Source organism: Callorhinus ursinus, unplaced genomic scaffold, assembly GCF_003265705.2.
Source record: "Callorhinus ursinus isolate GAN/ISIS: 27379988/994484 unplaced genomic scaffold, GSC_fseal_2.0 scaffold25, whole genome shotgun sequence".
NCBI classification, from domain to species: domain Eukaryota; kingdom Metazoa; phylum Chordata; class Mammalia; order Carnivora; family Otariidae; genus Callorhinus; species Callorhinus ursinus.
This window is the reverse complement of record NW_027397087.1, coordinates 933867-947603: the sequence shown is the minus strand read 5'-3', so window position 1 is coordinate 947603 and position 13737 is coordinate 933867. Positions and strand designations below refer to the sequence as shown.

The 13737-nt window shown below is 45.8% G+C and overlaps 2 protein-coding genes across 2 annotated transcripts in view; one reads left to right on the top strand and one right to left on the bottom strand.

The window, feature by feature from the left end:
* The window catches only part of RYR3 (ryanodine receptor 3), a 518087-nt gene extending 509849 nt beyond the window's left edge, over positions 1-8238 (top strand). The window contains exons 98-103 of the mRNA XM_073877464.1: positions 3117-3251; positions 4288-4444; positions 5514-5578; positions 5916-6016; positions 6295-6346; positions 7282-8238. Of these exons, the coding sequence (XP_073733565.1) occupies positions 3117-3251; positions 4288-4444; positions 5514-5578; positions 5916-6016; positions 6295-6346; positions 7282-7377 (606 nt within the window). The 3' untranslated portion in view covers positions 7378-8238. The remainder of the gene's footprint in view (positions 1-3116; positions 3252-4287; positions 4445-5513; positions 5579-5915; positions 6017-6294; positions 6347-7281) is intronic.
* A 128-nt stretch (positions 8239-8366) lies between these two features.
* Positions 8367-13737, bottom strand: part of AVEN (apoptosis and caspase activation inhibitor) — a 173896-nt gene continuing 168525 nt past the window's right edge. Inside the window, exons 4-6 of the mRNA XM_025884029.2 lie at positions 12494-12589; positions 9577-9937; positions 8367-8855 (exon numbers count right to left, since the gene is read on the bottom strand). Of these exons, the coding sequence (XP_025739814.1) occupies positions 8740-8855; positions 9577-9937; positions 12494-12589 (573 nt within the window). The 3' untranslated portion in view covers positions 8367-8739. The remainder of the gene's footprint in view (positions 8856-9576; positions 9938-12493; positions 12590-13737) is intronic.

The following is a 13737-nucleotide window of genomic DNA, read 5'->3' as shown; positions in this document are numbered from 1 at the left end:
CACACACACACACACACACACACACACACACACACACACACACACACCTGTATCTGTCTTTATAGACATGGCTATGTCCAGCCTCATCTATATCCATTCTGTTTTCTACAGTGTTGCCAGGGTCAATCCCTTGATTAAAATCCTCTAGTGGCTCCTTTTGTCAACAAACTCCTTAGCATTTCATTCCTCATTAAGTGTAACTTCATAAATGAGACATGAGTTCCCTCCCATCTCTAAACCTTTGTGTAGGAGAGGGAGTAGAGAAATAAGTTTAAATGTGCCAAGATTTGTACAACCATTATGGAGAACCGTATGGAGATCCCTCAAAAAATTAAATCTAGAACTGCCGCATGATCCAGCAGTCCCACTTATGGGTATATACCCAAAGCCAATGAGAACACTATATCAAAGATACCTGAATTCCCATGTTCATTGAAGCATTATTCATAATAGTCAAGAAATGGAAAAAAAACCTAAGTGTCCATCAATGGATGAATGCATAAAGAAAATGTGGTATGTACATACAATGGAATATTAATCAGCCATAAAAAATGGAAATCCTGGCATTCACAACAACATAGATGGACCTTGAGACCATTAATGTTAAGTGAGAGAAGCTAGACAGAGAAATACAAATACTGTATGATCTCACTTATACGTGGAATCTAACGAAATTGAACTCCTAAAACCAAAGAGTAGAATGATGGTTGCCAGGGTTGGGGGAAAGGGGGTGTGTTGGTCAGAGAGTACAAACTTTCAGCTATGAGATGAATAAACTCTGGGGATCTAATGTAAAGAATGGTACTTGTAGTTAAAAATACTGTATTGTGTATTTGAAATTTGCTAAGGCAGTAGATTGGAAGTGTTCTCACAGTCCCCCCCCACACACACAGTAATTGTAACTATGTGAGGTGACAGATATGTTAATTACCTTGATTGTGGCATCATTTTACAATGTATACATATATTAAATCATCACCTTGTACACCTTAAAAAAATAGGAATTCCAACCAGAAAAAAATAAGTCAAAATTGACCTTTAATTGTTCTAAAACGAAAGGTGTTGGAATCAGATCTATAAACACGGAGAACCAATGGTTGCCAGAGGGAAGGGGGTTAGGGGTTTGGGCAGAATGGGTGAAGGGAGTGGGAGGCACAGGCTTCTAGTGAGGGGTGAATAAGCTGTGGTAATAGAAGGCTCAGCGTAGGGAAGACAGTGGTATTGCACCAGCATTGTATGGTGACAGGCGGGAGCTACACTTCTGCTTAGCACGGCGTAAACCACCACATTGTACACCTGAAACTAATGTAACATTGTCAACTATACTCAGAAAAATTTCTAAAAGATAAAAGGTGCTAGATCATCAGGTATTAGGGTGGTTTATTTCCTCTAGGTTTCTGGTAGTAGCAATAGTTGATGTTTCTTGTTTGGGTTGATGATCCTATAAAGTCAGTGTTTCCCAAAGTGTGATCTGTGGAACACCAGTTCTATAATATGTTCTTTTAGAATTTTTTCCTTCCCCTTTACTCAGATATTGAAACTTCGGTTTTTATTGATTTAGCTTAATGACATTACAAAAAGCGTACCTTAAATGGAAAGCTCAAACAATGAATTTCTTATATGGGCTTGCTAAATAAATTCTGGCAAGATTGTAAAACAAAACAAAACTGTGCCCAGCTTGTGCCATGGGCCAGGGACTGTGATAGGCTCACAACTACCTTGTAAGGTAGATGTTATGCTCACTCGACAGCTAAGAGAACTGAAGTTCAGAGAGGCTAAGTGTCTTCCCCAAGACCACACAGCCGCTAAGTGGCAGAACTAACCCATTTCTTCCTTGGTGCAAAGCCCAGGTTCTTTCTCTGTTTCTAAAACCAACTGCATTCTGTGAGATCTGCTGTCTGAGGTTTGCTAAGTTATTATTCATCATTCAAAGAAGCCTCTGAATACTTTTCTTCTGGTATTTATCTCAGTACTCATGCCTACCCCCTTTTGTGCAACAACTTGAAACTCAAGAGCAAAGATCTTATCTTCATAATGACTGTGATCTTCATCGCTCCAGCTCAACCGCCAGTCCCTCATATGGGCCAGATGAACAGGTCCCGCATCATACTCATTCAGAGTACTTCCTCCAGCCAAGAAATAAGCACGCCCTATGACCCCTGCAAAGGTTCTAGGCAGATTCCTTGATTATGGGAAAAACGTCACTTCGCTAAACCATCATAAATAATTCTTATGGCAGCTTCAAAGCTGTGACAATTATCCACTCATGGTCATTGATGAAAACATGTAATACAGGGACACCCACGAGTCCAAAGAACCTTTAATTTCTTTAGAAGCAGCGTTAGAGTAGAAGCCATATTGTTAAATCTCCACTCACTGCTATCTCTGCAAAAAAAGCGAGGGCACCCTTCTCCTCGCTCTGTCACTGTTCAATCCTTAAATCCCTCCTTACATTGCTGAGGCCCAGTGCCTTGGCCCCAGTATGCATCTGCTCGGGCTGCCATCACAGAACCCCAGGCTGGTGGCTTAAACAACAGATTTATTTCCTCTCAGTTCTGGAGGCTGGGAGTGTCTAAGATCAAGGTGGGTGGGGGTAGACTTGGTTTCCCTCGGAGGCCTCTCTCCTTGGTTTCCCTCGGAGGCCTCTCTCCTTGGTTTCCCTCGGAGGCCTCTCTCCTTGGTTTCCCTCGGAGGCCTCTCTCCTTGGTTTACACCTCGCCACCCTCTTGCTTTTTCACTTGATCTTCCCTCTGTGCCTGTAGCTCCTGGTGTCTCTTTGTGTCCTAATCTGTCCGTAAGAACTCCAGTTAGACTGCAGCAGGGCCCATTCTAAATCCATCATTGCAATTTACCTCTTTAAAGGCCCAATTCAGTCACATTCTGAGATGCTGGAGCTTATGAATTTGGGGGGAGACAGAATTTAGTCCACAACCCCCACCACCATTACAGTCTTCTCCCCATAGGCCGTTTTGTCCACCTGTGGTAGGACCGCCTTTGCTGCCACCCCTCCTCTGTCCCCTTCCCACCTCACCTTTCTTGTTACCTTGGAGTCTCCTGAGAACCTCCAAGAGTGGAGAAGACTCACCTTCTTTCTCCTGTCTCCCTCCCGCCCCCAGCTGGTTCTGACTGTCGGTCTCCTGGCCGTGGTGGTTTACCTCTACACCGTGGTGGCCTTCAACTTCTTCCGCAAGTTCTACAACAAAAGTGAAGATGACGATGAGCCCGATATGAAGTGTGACGACATGATGACGGTGAGAGCCCGCCCCCAACAGATTAGAATGGAATACAGGGAGAAGTGTCCCGGACAGACAGATGGAGGGAGACAGGTTGCAGGTGCACTGGTCTAAGCCCAGGTGGAAAGTGGAAAGAGCACACTGCAGAGTGGGAGGGGGGTGGGGGGTTCTCATCCATCCAAGCTTGTGTTAAAGACACAAATTACCTCTATCTGAATGTGAACGGACCTGCATCTAAATTTCTTGGAAGTCAAGCTTTGGTCCTTTGTCTCTGAGATCTGGGGGGTCTAGTCCCACGAAACTTGTGCTCAATTTATTGGGTTCTTTCAGAAAAACCACTATCATCTGAAAAACCGTCAGCGCAGGAGGAGAGGGGAGGGGAGGTGGGGTTCCTGTCCTGCCAGCCACTTGTGGGCAAGAAAGGCACAGCTCCAGGTGAGCTGGCAGAGGGAGAGCACCGGTGTGACGGGCCCGCGTCTCCTCGCCGCCCCTGCCTTTCCCCGGTCACTGCCTTTCCCTTTGCACCTCACCCCTCCAGGCAGGACAGAGGGCGGCGCCCTGCTCTGGGAGCCAGAGCCCAGATGCCTACACTGGCTCACACATGCAGCCCGGAGGAGGAAAAGTCTTCCCGCAGACACTGCAGGAATCCCTGCCCTCCCGGGTGCACAGAGGATGCAGGAGGAAAGGAGGCCTTTTTTGGAGGTGGCACTTTAAATGAAGGCAAACTCCCACCTGGCGAATGCATGTTCATCAGGGCCCAGAGTTGTTTTAACTTACACATGCCCTACATGAACTCTCTCATAGGTGTCAAATAGTTCAAACCTTTTTTTTTTTTTTTAATGAGCAAAGAATATCTTTTAAAGGCTAAGTGCAACAAGTCTTGCCTCCCCCCGAGACCCCACCCTGACCAGCGGGCGTAGAGGACAGCTGCTAGCCATGCGAGGACTGACACCACTGAGGAGCGCCCTCCCCCTGCCTCTCAAAAGAGCTAATATCCTAAAAAAAAAAAAACCCTGTGGCTTTGACCTGAACTGCCATTATTTTTCTTCTCCAGTGTTACCTGTTCCACATGTACGTGGGAGTGAGAGCCGGAGGGGGCATTGGAGACGAAATTGAAGACCCTGCTGGTGACCCTTATGAGATGTACCGCATTGTCTTTGACATTACCTTCTTCTTCTTCGTCATTGTCATCTTGCTGGCCATCATTCAGGGTATGTTGCCAGTTACGTTAAGTATGAGCAGGGCTTATACCTAGTGCTTTATCTTTCGGTATCTATGACATTATCTAGAGAGGTTTGTACATTCATTTACTAGTTAATTTATTCAGCATATACTATGCATGCACGTGGCTAGACATAAAGCCAGAGACACACCCAGACACTGACACAAGAAACCAGAGAATCTGAATGGAGGACCCCCCCACACACACCTCTTTTCATCCCCCGCTCTGAACTGGTTATCACCTTCTCACTCTGCTCCCTGGAGATCTCCTGAGGCTGGTCTTGTCCCACAGCCGGTCCTCCCAGGCAGTGTGGTGGTGAAAGAGCAAAGAGAGGAGCCATGAGAGAGTGACAGGATTTTTCTTTTGTGGGGAGGGGTACTGATATTCTAGTCAATAGCTTGTGAGGAACTAGAGAAAGACCGTGATGAATTTGAGTCATGCCAAGCTGAGGTACCTATAAACATGCAGGTGTTGAGGGCTAAGAAGCCGTTAACTGTAACAGGTCTTCCAAGAGACAAGTCAGGAATGGAACAGGAGGGAAATAATAAATATAATAAGTACACATAAATATAAATACAGTACAAAAATGAAACAATACAAATGGGATCCATCAGCGCTGGGGGTGGTACTCAAAAATCTGAGTGTAGAGGAGACTTTCCGGAAGGAGAAGCAAAGAAACTGAGGAGGAATCCTGATCTATATCAACGCTTAAGGAGCTGGAGAAGAGGAGGAGCCCACAGGGACGACTGAAAAGAGAGTGGCCAAGCACCGTAATAGAACAGGGATGGCCTGGGGGGAGCCAAGTGGGTCAGGGAGTAAGCTGCTAGCACTGTGCGCTGCAGAAAGGTGGAGCAAGACGAAAGGTGAGAAATGGGTGAGCCAGGATGCAGCATTTGAAAACACAACAATTTTTTTCTGATTTTTGCTTTACTAGGTTGGCCTGATAATTTTTTTTTTTTTTTTTTACACAATGTGGCCTCTACCATTGAACCTCTGCCCTGAGCCCCGAAACAGATTACTGTAAACACTTTATCTGTCTTTGTATTTAAAAATACCAGGTCTTATTATTGATGCTTTTGGAGAGCTAAGAGACCAGCAGGAGCAAGTGCGAGAAGATATGGAGGTAAAGTTCGACTAGCTCCAACTCTATTTTGGTATCTTACAGCAAATGAGTTTTTTAAATACTCGGGTCTGCACTTACATAGGGCCAGTCTCAGGCAAATGACCGACAAAGTTTGTTTGCTGTGCCTGTCCTCTGTGCCTGGCTTCTGCTTCACCCCCCCCACTAGCTAGGAGCTAAGGATGTGACACTGTGAAGGAGAGGACTATTGGCGAGAAGCATTAAAGAGAGAAATATTTTTTCACGGTCTCTCCGTCCGATCAGAGATCATCACCTCTTTCCCACCTGCCTGTAATGTCGCGTGTACTAACGCCTTTACTACTTCTCTTATTCGTCTTAGACTAAATGTTTCATCTGTGGGATTGGTAATGACTATTTTGACACGATTCCTCATGGCTTTGAAACACACACCTTACAAGAGCACAACTTAGCCAACTATTTGTGAGTATCCGTGGTCAACAGAGGGGACAGTGGCTGGGGAAGGAACAGGAGGGTAAAATAAACAGTTATGTCATACGGTTCCCCTGTGTGTGTGCCCTTTCTGCCTATTTCTCTGAAAAAGTAGAGGCAGTTAGGAAAAAGGTAGCCAAAATGCTTCCTCACAAGTACCCTTAGCCCAAGGTTTAGGAATGGTAAAAAGAATTTCTCCTCACAAAAAGAGTAACCAAAGTAATATTGTCTTTTTCTCACTTATTGTACTTTTTTCCTCCTTGTTCCAGGTTCTTCCTGATGTATCTGATTAATAAAGATGAAACAGAACACACGGGTCAGGTGAGAAATAAAATGTCTTAATCGTACCCCTGCATTAGGAGTTTCCTTTTCTGAAGTCTTGAGATGCAACAGAGCACAGGATGTCTGAAGTAGACAGATGACTTCATTAGTCTCCAACGTACATTTTTCCTCTGCATCATTCCGCCATCTCTTTGTGACCTAAGAAGCCAAAATCCTCAGGCAACTCCAATCTCTTCCTAAAGACTTTCTGGTTATCCTTCCCAACTAACACTGACATTTTCTAAACCCTTATGGTTACCGCTTCAGAGTAGAACAGCTGGAGGTGGGGAGAACGTTACAGAGACAAAGACAAGGAGGAGCTGAGTGGGTGGCTCTAACAAAGAGAGTAAAATGGTGTGAGAGACAGCCTGAGAAAGACAACCACCTCATGTGTGGGTGACACAGGGAAGGTGGAGGTGTGGGTAGTATGAGTGAAAGTATGTGTCAAGAGGGATTCTGTGACTAAGTATGAGAAACAAATGCAGAGATAAGAGAACAAAGGGAAGAAAAGATAGATAGGTTATCTAATACTCAAACAGCATCAGATTTGTGGGAAAACTTCACAGCTCAGACACTTGAGAGGCAACTGGTTCTAAGATCTCCCTTCAAATGCTCCAGGCATCTGCCTGAGCCAGCACTCACTATCCCTTCATTGTGTGTTCTTCTGCCTTCTACCAATTACAAATGGCATAGAATCAGCCTGTTGCTAGATCTTTAAGCATTTTTACTTGGAATCATTGCATTGTGTTCAGTGTTTTGGGAGCTGGAGAATGACTTTTTGCTCCTAAACTAGCCTGGGCTGGGAAAAGAGCAAGGAAGAAGGTACTAGTTGGGACCCATCACCCTTCCCCAAGGGAGACCTACAGAGTAAAAACCACCTGGGTTTGAGCTTACTGTGGTTTAAAAAGAAGTACCCTTTGTTCCCATTATTTCAGGAATCTTACGTCTGGAAGATGTACCAAGAAAGGTGTTGGGATTTCTTCCCAGCTGGTGACTGCTTTCGGAAACAATATGAAGACCAGCTTGGATAAATCAGAATGAAAGAAACTGCACAATTCTGGACGGTCAACTTCCAGTGAACTAAATCCTTTTTACAGTTCTGCAAAACATTTGAAACGTGACCTATTCTAAATGCCTCCCTTACAAGAGGATGTGTTTATTACAAATACGTGATATTTTGGAGTTGATTTGGCTTATTGTGCCTAAGGGACATATCCCTGGGGGACACAACCTATCAAAATGTTAAAAGATGGCAAAAAATCAAGGAAACTATAGTTGAGAATACCTTCAAGGTTTTCAGTTCTAATGGAACTAAGTTGTTGCAATGATGTCATTGAGGAAAGGACCAGAAGTATGAAGTCTTCAACGCACAATACTGAAATTTTAAACACTTGAATGTCACATGACAGTATCCACTAGTGACTCATGGTCTGAACTACTAAAAAATCATTTTAACTGCAGTCAAATTTCTCCCATGGTACTTGCTAGTGAATGTATTCAGAATCAGCTTGAAAAGCTTTAAGCAGTTAAAGAAATAGGAAAAAAAAAACCCAACACTTTGTCGACACTGAAATATCGATTAAGTGCCTTAAAATCTCTTTAGATATAGCTATGCAAATTTTTTATGTTTCTGTTCCAGACGGACAGTTCCATTAATGAGTTGTGTTGATCTTCCGTCTTTATGAAACCACACTTGGTTACTCCTATCATTTTTTTCAGTAACAGCTTGTCAACTGCTGTTATTAGAAGTACTGTACTGAAAATCCAGAAAAATTTCAATCTTATACCAAATTGAGTACTGCTTTATGGTTCCCTTGTAAGTACTGGAGCTGCTGTGTTTAGGTGAATCTCCTTACATCAAAGGAAGTGCCCACTGCAATAAAGTAATACACACCAATCCAGGGTGTCGGCCTCTTGTGATGTACCTCTTCTGGGTGATTCTACAGCCGTCCTGTGATTACTGGAAGAAGGGACACGAGACAAAGGGACTCACAAACACCCCACCCAAGAAAGAAAGGAATTCCATAGACCAGCGTTCGTTTATTTTGGCCACAAATGCATGCCTTGTTGCTATTCTATCAGCAGCACCTGCTCTGCTGTAAACATGGAAAGGAAGGAGGAAACAAGAGCCATAACATCCCCTGCCCTCGAGGAATCTATTAGATTGCTAAGCCAGAGAACAAATACAGTGAGCCTCTTAGATGTATAGTTTCGGATGTCGGGGCCAAGAGAGGTAGGCGTTTACTGCGGCAAGCATGGTAGAACACACTGGCTCGGGGCATGCTCGGAAACCAGCTGTTCGGTTCTGGAAGGACAGCCTTGGGCCCGCCCTTACTGACAAGGCAATCAAAATTTGCTTCAGGCACTTTTTTTTTTTCCCTTTTTCTTTCATGTTAGGAAATCATGCTGTCCAACCAGTCTTCAAGCTCTTCCTCAGTAATAGTTTTTGATGGCCTTGGTTGCTCAGATTCCACATTCTTTTCTTCCATCACAGAGAGCTCTGCAGGACCTGGGGAAATAAAAGCAGCGTTAACAACTTCACGTTAGTCCCAAAATTGAGGGTGAAGGTTTCCTTGGGGTTTGTTCCATAATAGAATTCTGCCCTGATTATTACTGTGCTTACAACTAGAGGAAACATCCTATTATGGTTAGAGGACACAGTAATAGCTAAACAAATTAGTAAATGGGATAGAGATTTGCTCTTCTATTTATTCTGAAGTTGAATGTCACAGTTCGCTAGTTTTCTAAAAAGACCAGCAGTTCCGTTTTCTTGCACCGTCGGAGCAGTCCTGGGAAGTCCTCACAGGTTGTCCATGCAGCGCGGGGATGGAGCAGACACCCTCGGCCTCTCTGTAGCAGAGGGCCCGCGGTCTCACAGAGCACGCACAAAGGCCGAAGTGCTCTTTTGTGCAAAAGAAAGATCGAAATAGCAAGCCAGAAGTCTGGGGAATTCGATTAAAAGGTCTGCTGCTGCACAGCTGAGGGCGACAAGGATCCGAATGCCTTTTTCTAGTGCCTGGCCCATCGGCAGCCCCGGGTTTAAAATCGCAATCAGGCAGGGAGCAGCTCTGCAAGCCTGGCGTAGCGACTGAGAGGCAGGTTGTCAGAAAGGTCAGCGGACAGCGCCAGATGGATGTCAGACGCTGATGGAGAGGGGTAGGGACGTGACGCAGGTGGGGCTGTTGGCACACAAACGAGAAGACGGATAGGGAATAAAATGGAAGCCATACCTTTTTCTTCTTGGGCCACCTTCCCATCTTTCTCCGATTCTTGGTCCTGACAGGTCCGGTCTGGTGTGATGTTCTCTCCCTCTCTCACAGGTGCATCTAAACTAAGCAGCAGGTCTAATTCTTCCTCCAAGTGGTCCGCTGCTGACTGCAGTGGGGCGCTGGGTTTCCGAGAACCCTGTGAGGGAGTGGGGCTTGGGCCATCTTTATCCAGGTACGTGGGGCAGCCAGCAGCGGCCAATTTCAGCTCGGAGATGGAGCCCTTTCCTCCAGGGCCCAGGGGCCCTTTTAACTGCATCCCCAGTCCTTTGCCTTCCTCATTTCTCTTTGGTTTCACCTGAGGAAGCTCTAAAGGAAGGGTGGTCTGAAAGAGAAACAAGCCAAACTTTGTGGAGTAGGAAATTCAATTCAGACAGGAAGATCACAAAGCGTCCCCCCTGCCCCAGAACCCTTCCTTACTGAGTTGGCGTGAATGGGGGGAACCTCCCTGAAACACCACAGGGCCGTGCCTCCCCCTCTGCCCACCTCTGCTCTGTGCCATAGCAGAGTTGACATCAGAAGGGCATGTCTTTCTGTAACTGCCCTGAGAACTGGCAGTACCCCAGGGCTGGGTGAATGTATGTATGCTTAGAGCTGTGAGGAGATAAACACCTGTAAAATGCACCCAGAAGTAATTAGCAAATCAGATCTGTGCACGGTACTTACATGCACTAATAATAAAGGTGAAGGGACAGAGTCATCAAGAACGACTTTTAGTAACATTCGAGTGAAAAATGCCAGACACAAACGAAAACCTACTATTTGATTACATTTGTAAAAAGTCCAAAAACAGGCAAAATTCATCTTTACTATTTATTAGAAGTCAGGAGAGTAGTTTTAGGGAAGTAGTGACTCGGGGGACGGGCGGCGTCGGGAGTGCTGCCAATATTCTGATTCTTGATTGGACGCCGAGTCCACGGTTATATATGTGTGTGCACTTTTCTGCAATAATTTAACAAAAGTTAACTCTCCAGGTGACTGTAATGTCGGGCTAAGGCTGAGCAGCTCTGTTCTGGAGGGAGGCCTGGGGTGACCAGCAGGGCAGCAGAGAGGGTAGAACCTCAGAATGTCCCCTTATTCACACGCTGAAGCATCGTGAGCAGATCCAGCGTGCTAATAACTCCTCGGGGCTTTTAAAACAGGATGGCTTTCCCCATAAATAGTCATCCATCCTTGTCAGTGTGCAAGACGAAGCTGGGATGTGGGCGCCTCACGTTGTTTTTGTTTTGTTTTTAACTCCCCAGATGATTCTGACGTACACAGTTGGGAATAACTGCTCTCCCATCTGACACAAATCCTCACTTTCCAATGCTCACAGTGCTCCCTCTTCTCCCTGAGGCCCCATCACCTTCATCTTGGTGTTTCCCTGGCGTATTGTGCTAACTCTCCACCATGCTGTGGGGAACGCGCCCCAGCCACGCATGTCAGGACTTGGAACATCTCTGGACAGGGAAAGCAGCACTCTCCCAATCACTAAGAAAACCCCAAACACCCCCCAAACCTTCCTAAAGCTCCATGGTGATTCCGTCAGAGGCAAATGCCATCCTCTCTACTTCCCTGCCCTGTCCCCCAGCCCTGAATTCTACTTGCTGCCCTAAACCAAGGGCCAGTAAGGGCCACAGAAAAAAGAGTCGGGTGGGTAACCAATTCATGCGTCTGCTCCAGTGCAGCAATACATTCAGCTTCAGCACGAAGTTGATCATTTCAGTTGCTGGGATACTCTTTACAATTAGTACTGCCCAGGGTTTCACTTTTTTAGAAATGCAGTCGAGCCACAGTTACAATATGAAGTACCTGTGGTAAGGTTTGGTGGCCCCCCCCCCAGTTCATTCATCAGTTGCTATCTTACACTGGTTATCTCCTACATTTACGTTTCTAGCCCTTCATTCTCAACTACAGATTTCCATAGCCAACTCGTATTTCCACTTTGAGATCTCAGAGGCACAGACCCATAACATCCAAACCTCCCCCTTCCTGATAACTACCCCAGCGCTGAGTTGCACAGGCTGGAAGGCCAAGGATAATTCTTTGCTTGCTCACTCTCCATTTCCAGTATTTTCCAAGCCCTGCTAATTTTCCTTTTGAAGTACGTCTTGGTCAAGTCCAATTCTCTGCCGTCTCTACCATTGTGGCCCTAGTCCCACCTACGCTGTCCCCCTGGCCTGCTGCAGCAGTCTCCGGGTGTGGCCCAGTCTCCGCTGACGTGTATACGCCCATGCACATTTGCCAACACACACACCCACCCGTTCCCACAATCCCCTCCATTCTGCAGCCAGAATGGTCCTGGGCATCCTCATTCTCAGCAGCAGTGTTAAGGCGGATCTGACTGGGTCACTCCTCTCTAAATTCCAACTCATGTGTTTTTATACTCTGGATCTCGGCTCAGCTGACACCCCTTCAGGAAAGCCATTCCTAATCACACCAGAGTAGATCAGGTTCATTATTATATATTCTCATAGCACACTACACTCCTTTATGGGACTTACCACAATTGGATAACTTGACCAATACTCACATTTCCCAACAGATTAAGCTCCATGAGATCAAGAACCATGTCTGCCTGATCACCACTGTCTGCTTAGTGCTAAACACGGAGCCTGGCACATTAATTTTTGAGTAAAATACCAGATTTTATACATTTCATTCAGTTCCATTACATTTGATCCTTCAAAACGTTTCACATGTAAAATGTAAAAAAAAAAAAAAACTCAAAATTATTTGATTCTCCCTTAAAACTTTCAAAATGGTACCTTGATACAAGAGCCTCAGCTTTATCAAAGGAAAAGCTGATGGTGAAACATCCTGCAGAGTGACATTTTTCACTCTTTTCCTTCATCTGCCCTAACCCGCACCAGCTGACAAGTCCTGTCGGGGCTTTTACCTGGACCAGTTCGGCAGCAACATTGAGTCGGAGTGAGAGAGGCAGTTCTTGAAGGGCTCGAGCCAGCGACTCACAGTCCACATAAAATGCTGAATTCTAATAACAAAAAATTACACACATATCAGGCGATGATTACAAATGACCTTTTAGAGATAAAAAAGCAGACGATGACAGAGTCAATAAACCATCCACTGACGTTACTTCAGCAGAGAGTAAGTCCTACCCTAGATCACACTTGATATGGTTGCTCTTTCTATCATCGCTGCGTTAAGATGAGCAAAACCCAAGCCACGTTCTGGAGCCACAGTTCACACTCTGAGAGCAGGAACAGGGCAGCGACCAGCCCCACATCAAGACTGCACAGTAACCTGGAAACCATAGATGCTTCAGGAATTACTGGCAAATTGAAAGAAAAATAAGCATTTAATGGAACTGAAGTGGACCCCTCCCCCTCCAATTCAGACGGCTGGCCTTGGGGAGAGGAGGGAAGAGCTGTCTAAGCAGCGAGACGGGGCTGATCAGCACAGCCGAAGGGGCCTGGGAGGTAGATGCTCCCGTTCCAGCCAGAAGGCAGGGGCCAGACTTGCCCACTAGCTAGCAGCGCTCCGCGTGAGGCCAACACTGAATGCTTCCCTTGACTCCTCTCCCATTCATGGAAGTTGAGTCCTATCCCTGCAATGACCTCCCGAATGGACAGTAGTTGAGGAAATATTCCAGATTATTTCAGGGCTTGATGACAGTCTAACGGCTACTTTCCGGTGCCCTGGCCACCCAAGAGAAAGAATAAACCAAAAGTTGGCTATAATGACCTCACATTAGAGGCAGATACTGCTGACTGCCTCGTCTACCAAAGATCTCCCAGGCCCAGCTGGAAACACAGCTTATTGTAAAATCACTGGCTTCAAGTTAGAAGAAAAGCCAGGGGTCACCTAGCCAGTCTGGATTCCACAGCAGCAATGTCTGGAATGTCTTGGCTAGATGGGTTTACAGTGAGTGGGGATGGTGCACTCAAGAAGAGCCTGACACTCAATCCAGACCCACTGTAACCCCTAATCCCCACAAGAGCAGTACACGAGGAACGAGAGAGACGATGTGGCTTTTCAACTGCCCTTCTGAAATATTCCCGAGATGGCTAGCTCTTAGGTAAGCAACGTCAGCAGCACCAGATGTGGCTCCTGCCGTGGAAAAAAAGGAACTCACTTCTAAAAAACACAGTGTATTTAGGGAACAGGAAGGAGGCTGGC